Source organism: Fukomys damarensis, unplaced genomic scaffold, assembly GCF_012274545.1.
Source record: "Fukomys damarensis isolate Sample0158 unplaced genomic scaffold, DMR_v1.0_HiC HiC_scaffold_9, whole genome shotgun sequence".
Classification (NCBI taxonomy): Eukaryota; Metazoa; Chordata; class Mammalia; order Rodentia; family Bathyergidae; genus Fukomys; species Fukomys damarensis.
In genome coordinates, this window is record NW_022900921.1 from 24,527,654 (window position 1) to 24,538,040 (window position 10,387).

Here is a 10,387-nt window from a genome sequence, read left to right on the forward strand (position 1 = left end):
TTTTTTTTTTTTTTTTTTTTTTTTTTTTGGTGTGTACAGGGGTGCTGAATTCAAGGCCTTATTCATTTTAAGCATTCTCTCTGCCACTGAACTTATGTTAGCCCCTGTACCAGTTTTTGAAAAGGCATAGTTTTGCCACTTATATTCAAAATTATTTGATCATATACATACAAGGTTTAGTTTTGGCCTGTCCCTTTTGTTCCCTGGTCTCTTTGCACCAATATTCCCTTGAATATTCACTGTTATAAAATAGCCATATTTTGAATTTCTACAAAAAAAAAAATAAAAGCCTATTGAGATGCTTGGTTTGTTTTACTTGTGGTATTGTGGTTTGAACTCAGGGCCTTTGCACTCACTGCATCCTTAGCCTTATTTTCTTTTTGTTGTTGTTGTTGTTGTTTTGTTTTGTTTTTGTTTTTTGTTTTCATTTTTTCTTTTGAGACAAAGTCTCACTAAATTGCTGACTTGTTCAGGCTGGGCTTAAACTTTTGATATTCTTGCCTCAGCCTCCCAGAGTGCTAGGATCACAGGCGTGCACCACCAAACACTGTATGGTCTGTTGAGATTTAAACTAGGATTATATTGATCAATTTGGAAAGAACTAATTTTGTTGTTGTTGTTTTTTGGTACAGGGAATCAACTCAGGGTGACTAACATCTTAATAATACTTAGTTTTCTAGTTGTATAATATCCCTCTCCATTTATTTAGATTTTCTTTTGTTTCGCTTAAGAATATTTTATAATGGGCGGTAGAGATCTTGCATATCTTTTGTTAAATGTATTCCTAAGTATTTTAATGTAATTTTTGATTCATTTAAATGAAATAGTTGCATATTATCATTTAAATCTTTTCAAAGAATCAAATTTTTAGGCAAGGTACTTTTGAGGTTTGTTATTTGTTTCATTGACATCTCATCTTTCTTGTTTCATTCTCTTTGGATTTGGTTTGCTCTTTTCTAGCATAGGCATTTAATGTAGTAAAATTTCCTCTACATACTGCTTTAACTGCATCAAAAATTTTGATATGGTGAATTTAAATTTTATTCAGTTTGAAATATTTTTAATTTGTCTTGCAATTTCTTTAAACATTTGGTTGTTCAAAATTGTGGCATTTAATTTCTAAATATTTTGTGCTTTTTTAATATCTTATTTCCTATATAATTTTCTGTGGTCAGAAAATGTGCTATTAGATTTCAATCTTTTGAAACTGGAACTTACTTTATGATGTATCTTGCCAACATTTCATGTGTACTTGAATAGAATGTATAGTCTTCGATTGTTGGTGGCAGTTTTCTATAAATGTTAGATCAGGATTATTAAAATCTTCTGTGTTTTTACTGTTTTGTTTTTTGTTTTTGTCTGAGAGTGATGCTAAACATCACTAGCATATAATTGTAGACTTTTATTTCTTCTAGTTCTTCCCCCTTTTTCTTTATATATTTGAAGTTGTTACCAGGAGCATACATAATTAAGATTGTTTTATTATTATAAAATATCCTGTATCTTTGGTGATGTGCTTTGACTTTTACTTGATCTGATACTAATAATCATACTAACTTTTTATGTCACTCATTTGCATGGTCTGTTTTGGTCTATATTTTTATTTTTAGTTTATGTGTCTCTACATTTAGAATGTATTCTTTTCCTTTGGTTTTTTGAGACAGGTTCTTGCTATATAATTGGGGCTGGCCTTGAGATTACTATGTATCCCAGGCTGGACTGGAACTCATGGTGATCCACCTGCCTCAGCTTCCTGAGTGCTGGCATTACAGGTGTGCACCACCATGCCCAGCTAGAATATGTCTTTTCACAGACAGCATATAGTTGGGTCTTTTTAAAAAAAATAAATTCTGACAGTCTTTGCCTTTTATTTTTTATTTTATTTTTTTTTAAACTTTTTTTGAGACAGGGTCCTACTATGTAGTTGAGACTGACATGGAACTCACTATGTTGCCCAGGCTGGTCTCAAACTCAGTGATCTTCCTGCCTCAGCCTCCCAAGTGCTGGGATTACAGGCATGCACCACCATGCCTGGCTCCAGTCTTTGCCTTTTAAATGGCAAATGGATAGTCCATATAAAATTAATGTAATTATTGGTATAGTTAGGTTTGGGCTTACTGTTTTATTGTCTTATTTGTTTCATCTGGTTTTTGTTCCTATTCTTTTTCTGCCTTATTTTGAATTAATTTAACATTATTTGGTGGTCTTTCAGTATTGCTAAGAACATCTAATGTACATGTCTTACACTTTTTTTCTTAGTGTTCCACAGATTATAGTACACATTCTTAATATTCTGCAATCTACTTAGAATTAATACTAATTAATCACTTAGGGTAAAATATAATGATCTTGCAACAGTATAATTCAATTTACCCTCATTCTGCATCTTTGTGGTATTATTGTCAAATATTTTATACCTACATAAAAGCCACTGTAAAACCTAAAATAGTATTTCAAAATTTTTAGTCATGTTTTTTATAATATTAAGAGGAAAATGTCTCATATTTGTCCATATCATTTCTGGAGTTCATTTTTCCTTATAGGGTTAAGTTTCTACCTGGTATTGCTTTACCCTAAAGAATTTTCTTTAGTATTGATTGTAGGACAGATCTGTTAGGCAATGGATTCTCTCATCTTTCATTCATCTGGAAATATCTATTTCAGTTTCATTTTTAAATATTTTTGCTGAATATAGAATTCTGGATTATGAATTTTTAGTTTTAGGTTTTCCCCTTTGTAGACAAACTTTAGAGATGCCGTTCCATTGTCTCCTGGCCTCTATTGTTTCTCTTAAAACTCTGCTGTGATTTGAATAGTTATGTGGTGTCCCCCCACCTTTGGCTATTGTCAGAATTTTCTCTTTATCTTTAGTTTTCAACAGTTGGACTTTGTCTGTTTGTTTGTTTGGGGTACCAGGAGTCGAACTCAGGGCCTGGCAGGTGCCACTCTTTTCTGCCTAACAGTCTGGCTTAACTAATCACTAAAGATGGTGCAAAATAATCATATAAATATATTATAAAATGATAGTTTATAAGTTAGTTAATATTAATGGTAATTACGGTTGCTTCTAATTCAATAGCGTACTCTATTTTATTTTCTTTCAACATTATGGATGAAAATTTAAAAACTAAGTTTCTTTTGTGTAAAATTTGCTTCAGTTAACAGAAAGAGAGAGGGAGGGAGGGGGGCAAGGGTGTGAGAGGGAGAACACTAAATATTGAATCTGATGGCTATGAAACAAATGAAAATGAAAGACAGCATCACTATGCTGTTGATCAACTTTGTGTGGCTTTGAGTTTTTCTGGCACTGGGAAGGTCCCTACTGTACATAGTTTACATATGATTAGTGTTTAATGCCAGATTGCTGTTTCTTTCTTATTATGTCTTCAGTGCATTTGGTATTGTGGTTTAGGAAGAATTTACAAGGTTATACTCTCACCAACAGTGGAGAAGGGTTCCCTTTTCCTCATAGCCCCTCCAGCATTTGTTATTGGTTGATTTCTTGATAGCAGCCATTCTTTCTGGAGTGAGTTGGAATCTCAGCATTGTTTTAGTTTGCATTTCACAAATGGCCCATGACACTGAACATTTTTTCATTTATTTGCTGTTTCTAATTCTTCATCTGAGAAGTATCTTTTTATTTCAAATGCCCATTTTTGCATTGAGTCTTTAAATTTGGGGAGGTCTGATTTTTTTCAGCTTAGAGGTTATACTTTCTGGTTCTAGAATTTCCACTTGCTTTTTGTGTATGTGTGCATATGTGTGTGCATGTGAGAGAGAGAGAGTGTGTGTGTGTGTGTGTGTGTGTGTGTGTGAGAGAGAGAGAGAGAGAGAGAGAGAGAGAGAGAGAGAGAGACTGGTGATTATATCGAGGGTCTTGTACTGAGCTACATCCCCATCCCTTTTTTATTTTGAGACAGGGTCTTGGTAATTTAGTAAGTTGTTCTGCTTGGGATAGATTCCTAGCTCCACCCTCTTTTATGAGATTCCCTGTCTATCTATTTATTTTTTGTTACTAGGAATTGAACCTTGGGCCTTTGCACTGAGCTACATTTTAATCTTTGAGACAGGGTCTTGCTGAATCACTGTGTAGCTCAGACTAGGCTCCAACTTGTGATCTTCTTGCCTTAGCCTCCCAGAATACTGGAATTAGAGGTGTCTGTCACCAATTGACACTTCAAGTCCATAATAACTATAGTTTTCTGCTTCAGTTTCAGCTCTTTCTGGTGCTGGGATTGAACTCAGGCTTACATACTAGGCAAGTGCACGGCCACTGAGAGTTGAGGGACTATAGTCAAGGAAGAACAAACTTGGAAGGCATTCACATCTCATTAGGAGAAGGTGTGGTTCAGCTCCACCAGAGATCAGAGAAGTTTGTTGGTTTTACCAGGCCAGAGGTGGTCTGGAGCTCCTGGGCAAGCACTAATTGGCCACCTTCAGGAGTGTAGGCAGAAGGGCAAGAGATCATTGGCCTGGCTGTCTGTGCTGGTGCAAGTGGAGGCCTTCAGAGCACATGGCCCATCGAGGGCTCTGGCTTCCAGGCTATAGAAAAGGAATGTCAGGCCAATGCCACCAGATCAGAAAGAGACCAGTTCTGGGCCTGGGCTGAGCAGGCTTCTTCACGTGCTCTCACATGTACTGAGCCTCAAATCTGCAACATCCCTGCAGTTCCCTCTATTGAGAAGGCTGAATGTGGGGAATTCAGTTGTTTCTCCCCAAGCACATACTGAGGGGTGCATTTGGAGCTGAGAGGCAATAAATCATAATCAGTGCACACACTCCGCATGTGTTTTGGCAGGCAGAGCCCTGTCCCTTTTAAGAGCACACCTGATTAGGCTAGGTCCACTGAAGATTGTCTCCCTTTGATAAAGCTTGCTTTGCAGCATAACACAGTTTAATTACAGGTTTCACTGTTCCAGGGGCTTATGTGGGTCTGTACACCAGGGGGTTGGAACCAGAAGTCTGCCTGTTGCAGTGTGGGAGAGAAGGTGGAGATAGAGTGACTCACTGCTACGTTAAAAACTCCTTTGTAAAGTAAATAGCTTGTTGTCATGTTTGTTGAACATGTATTTGTCAGCTACTGCTCAGGACACATTATCTCTTTAATTCTTTTCTATTTGTTTGTCTGTTTGGTACCAGGAATTGAACTCAGGACCTTGTGCTTGTGAGGCAGGCATAGTGCCATTGAATTAAATCCTTGGTCCTATCTGTTTAATTCTTAACAGCTTGAAGCAAGGATTATCATCTTGATTTTTTTTACTTTTCTTTTTTGGTGCCAGAAATCCAACCCAGGGCCTCATGCTTGCTGGGCAGGCACTGCGCTGCTGAGCTACATCCCTGGCCTTATCATCTTCATTTTACAAGTGGGGGAATGACCTTAGGGTTGTAAGGTCACTTGGCATGGAGCCCCTCTAGCAGTACATGGTGTATTCGAAGTAAAATACAACCCTGTCTAATACCACATCCTCTGTATTCTAATAGCACGTAATAACATTGTTGCCCTTGACAGTGTTTACACCATTAGAATGGATGGTGGGATTTTACAGAGGTCCCTTAACAGAGTCAGGACAAGACATCTGCATTTCTGCTATTTGATAAGGAGTCCACCGGCAGAGGTCACTCCTCTCATGGCCTGGGCTGGAGGGACAGTAGATCACAAGAGCAGTCCTAGCCTGACTTCCCCATTCCAGCAGGGAGGCTGAGACTGCTCCCTCTGTGTGTCTCTGGGAAGTAACCCATGCCTTTGTTCCCTGTTCTTACATCCGAATGTGGAACAAAAGAACAAAGCAGGATTTGAGAGAGCTGGGTAGAGCCTTTTCAGTGGTGAGAGTATATTTTATGCTTGGAGAATTCTGGTAACCAAGAGCTTGAGCTTATGCTGAATGGCCAGGGAGTGTTTGTAGGATGAAAGTACCTGGGCATATCTTTGCCAGGGTGCACTCTGCTACACCATTTTGGTTTATCATCAACCCACTCTGTCTTCAGCCTAATTTGGAGCATGATCCTGGTAAATGATTATGGAATTAGTGAGGCTGCGCTGTTGGTTTCATCCTTGATACTGTATTGAGATCCAGAGATTTAGCTCAGCAGTGCTGTTGCCTGCCTCATACGCACAAGGTCCTGAGTTCGATCCCTGGTTTAAAAAAAAAAACTATCTAAGCAGTTTGGTATACTGGGACTCAGGAATCCTGGGTTCCCCCTTCCACCTCTATCAGTGATTCACTGTGGGTTATTCAACTCTGGAACTTAGTTTCCTCATCTTTAAAATGCAGAACTGATTTTAAATGTAGGACTGAATTCCGTTCTGTCTCTGTAGTTCTCTGAAATACACTGCTGCTCCATAGCTGCCTCTAGTTTGAAGCATCTCAGATGGTTGGGGTTTTGGTTGGCTCTCAGGTTATGAGGATAGGTGGCACAGTTTGGGCAAATAGGAAGGGTACATTTAATTCCTTTTCTTTTACACACGAAGTAATAGATTCATTAGAATATGATCTCTTCCTCCACCCACTTCCATCAGTTCACAGTAGAATTTTTTTCTCCTTCCAATCCTCTGCATGTTTATCAGTTTTAAAGGGAAATTTTTAACTCAGGATGCAGTCAGAAGGGCAGGCACAGAACTCAGCTGGTTAGAGAAAATTCCTTAAGAAATTTCAAATGTATTATTCTGGACTGTTTCCCAAGGAATTTTTAAAAACTGAGTTGGTGGGGTTTTATTTAAGTGGAGTTTTTTTTTTTTTTATTCTTGACTTGAAATATTACAAATAGTACATCTATTCAGGAGAATCACTTGAGCCCAGGAATTCAAAAATAATCTAGGCAATATAGTAAGACCCTGTCTCCAAAAAAAAAAGGTATGTAAAATTAAATTCAAAAATTTTCTAAATACTGGTCTGGTCTGAGCAAGCAAAGTGGTTGTCATTCTTGCTTCTAGATATTTATTCTTTAGTGCAGGTACCAAAGATTTGTGATGGACTTAATTAATATTCAGCAGGTAGAATCTCATTTTCTTAGTTCCCAAACAGTTTAGATTTAGCTAAATTCATACCTTCTGAAAACTTAGTTAAACTATCTCAAAAGGTCAGTTTATATAGCAGGAACATTAATATGACCTGGTTTCTGGTCTAGGATCTAATTAGTATTACAATCGTAGAAAAATCACTTAGTTCTAATCTGCTTCTGTTTCCATAACTGTAGTGTGAGAATTAAAGGAAAGGATACATATGAAATATAGCATCAGTGTTTTCAAAAGCTCCCCAAGTCATTATAACATGCAGCAGAGATTGAGAACATCCCCTGAAGTGCTGGGAGATGGCATTTTTATTCAGTAGAATACATTTTTGGTGATAAGGAGTTAATTTAGGTTCTATCATTTTTTTTATTTTGTATTTCTAGGCATTGGCCAGTTATCTCAGTCTCTTAGAAAATGTGGGCAACTGTTTTTGCAGGCAGCTTGTATTGCCTGCTAGGATCGGGGAAATCCTGGGTTTGGATGGAATTTTCCATGACTCTTAACTCTGCACCATTATTACTGTTGACTGTGGCCACAGAGCCCTTCAGTATGTCTGCCTGTGTCATCTTCCCCTTTCTTCTCTTTGCTTTGTGTACAATGTCAGATGGATGTTGTACCTTAACTACGAGTCGTGATGTTGTGTTTGTTTTTAATACGCTAGTTCTAAGAGCAGATTGAGAATCATATCTGAATTAACTTTTTGTTTATAAAGTGAGTCAGTTTGAGGTATCTGCTTGGCCTGATTTCCTGAGGTATCATATTTCCTGTCACAAAACCAGCTTTTGTGGGCAGTGAGAGCAGGTGCGTCATTTCTGTAGGCACTGGCTTCTGGTGCTATGTGGGCTGCCTTCCCAGCCGTTTCTGCATTGGTGAACAGTCAGCCTTTGGGTTCTGTTGATTGAGAGAATTCCAGACATGACAGCGGATGGAAGAGACATCCAACCCCAAGAAGGACCTAGTTAGGTTTGACTGGTTCCCCTCTTATTGAGGAATTTAAGGTTTTGAAAGTGTAGGAAACCTACAGAGCTTTCTTCCTTTTCCTTAGAAAACAATTCCCTAGACTCCATGCAGAGAGAATAACACGGGATTATATTACTATAGTTCATACTTGCAGAGCAGTAGGTGGAGGTTGGGCTCATCTATTTGCCATACCTCGCCTCCTTCCAGGACAGAAGTTCTAATCCATTCCTGTATCTTGAGTAGGAACTAAAGTGGATGTATGTTCTGCTTCTGTTTAAATGTTGTCTCCTTCCCTGACCATCTTATCAAGGTTCTATTCTCCCCCAACCATTTTCTATCCCTTCTCCCTGCTTTGTTTCCTTCATTGCATTTATTGTCTGAATCATATGAGCTCTATGAGGATAATGACAATTCGTCTTCTTTATGGTACTCCTGGTGCGTAAAACCTAGTAAGTGCTCATTAAATATTTGTTTAGTAAGTAAAACATGGAAAGGCTTGAATAGTCAGACATTTGATATTGTCTTTCTTTTTATTTCCTGCTTTTTGCCTTAGCACAGTGATTCTCAGATTTCATTGGATACATGAATTGCTACATTGGGTATAAAATCATTTATTCGGAATTTTCTGAACAGCGTAAGAAATTTTTAAGGGTAACATTGTGCTGTGTTTTTTTACTTCTAACACTGAGATACAATTATACTCCATAATTTATCTGTAATACAGAGGAATACTGTACGCTATTATTTAGATTCTGAAGTAAGCAGAAGAAATTAAAATGCCCATTTGGGTCAGCTCCGCTGGCACCCACAGATGCATTATGTATTTTAGTGGCAGTGGTGATTAGAGAAGGAAGCATAAGCGTTATGGTTTAAATGGAAGCTGACAGGCTGAAATCAGACCTTTGCTAAACTAGCAAAATTGGATGTGTCATATGGGTTGTAGGTCTTAACCTTTGCAATGTGGATAAAATAAGGCCTATTTTCCCTGAGCTTGGAAGTTACGATGATAACAAATTGTGATTATGTGAAGACACTTTGAAGTACAGATAGAAGGAATTCAGGAAGTCTCGGTTCCTCAGAAAGATAATCAGGTAATGAGAGAAAAGGCAGAGACATACTGTGACAAAACTTCAATGCTCTGTGGCTGTACCTCAAAACAAAAGGCAAGGTATGTGCTGGGAAATACTTTATCATACCTGCTGCTTTTAGTACAATGTGTATCGAGAGGTTAGTCTGAACAAAATAGATTTAATTTTTATTAATGCATTTTTTTCTGTCCTTCATGAAAATGGTTGTGTTTCAACATAACCACCTTTGGTTATTCTTATTCCTCTCTCTCTGTCTCTTTTTTTTTTTTAGTTGGTTGATTGCGATTCTGGCCCAACTCAACCCTCTCTTTGGACCACAGTTGAAAAATGAAACCATCTGGTACCTGAGGTATCATTGGCCTTGAAGAAGAAGATGTGCTCCATGGTGCCCAGTCATTGAGGTGACTGTACATTTGACTTTCATATTAGTATTGTCAGTCGGTCGGTAAGCTAGCATTTACTTGGACTTTTTCTCAGAACTTCATGGCCATTTTAATACAATGCAAGAGCCAGCCACTGAAAGCAAAAGTGACCTGAAGAGCAAAACATTTAGAATCTAAGCCATTCTCAATCTTAGGGTTTTATTCATAAGAGGTTTTTCAATTGTGCTATAACCCTGCATTTTAAAAGAAATACAATTTGATTTGCAAAGTCACGCTTGGACACAAGCTTTCAGACACAGATCAGAAAAGTGACAATTTGTACTTGGCATTGCAAGATCCATCACCTATGAAAAGTGGCTGACATATTTGAAATTAAGAATGTTTCTGAATGCTTTGGCTGGAGAAAGGTGCCTTTTGAAACCTGTCCTTAAAGTTGTAGCTTTTATTTGGTTCTGAGAATCAGAGAGGTAAACACTGGTAGAATAGAGAGTTTGTTTCCTGGCTGAGAAGAAACTTGTCATTTATTTGCTCCTCTATCTCTGTTATTTGATTAAATGGTGGTTACTGCCACATGCTTAAATAGATTTAGATTCAGCTTTGTTGTCAAGGGTGCTTCTGTGGTGGCACATGAATCACCTGTCGCTCACCTCACATCAGGAGATGCTGTGGCTGGCTCTTCTGTTTTTCTAATGCTAAGATGATCACTGGGTTCAGGTAATGACAGCACAGCCTGGTCCCTTCAGTTGAAAAGTTTTCTTGTCAGCCCTTCATCCAGTGATTTTATCCATGCATGATCGTGGTCTGAATCATTTCAGTAGAAATTGCAAGATTGATGATTTTGTAATTTGAGCACTTCTATATTTGATTAACTGAAATATTCCTATAAAGATCAACCTTCTCACATGAACTAGGATTACTATTATTATTAATCTTTTTTTTTTTTTTTT

The 10,387-nt window shown here is 37.8% G+C and overlaps 1 protein-coding gene across 1 annotated transcript in view; it reads left to right on the forward strand.

Annotated features, from left to right (window-relative positions):
- Atp6v0e1 (ATPase H+ transporting V0 subunit e1) overlaps positions 1–10,387 on the forward strand; it is a 34,800-nt gene that overhangs the window by 16,921 nt on the left and 7,492 nt on the right. Inside the window, exon 3 of the mRNA XM_010622166.3 lies at positions 9,329–9,458. Within this exon, the coding sequence (XP_010620468.1) occupies positions 9,329–9,422 (94 nt within the window). The 3' untranslated portion in view covers positions 9,423–9,458. The remainder of the gene's footprint in view (positions 1–9,328; positions 9,459–10,387) is intronic.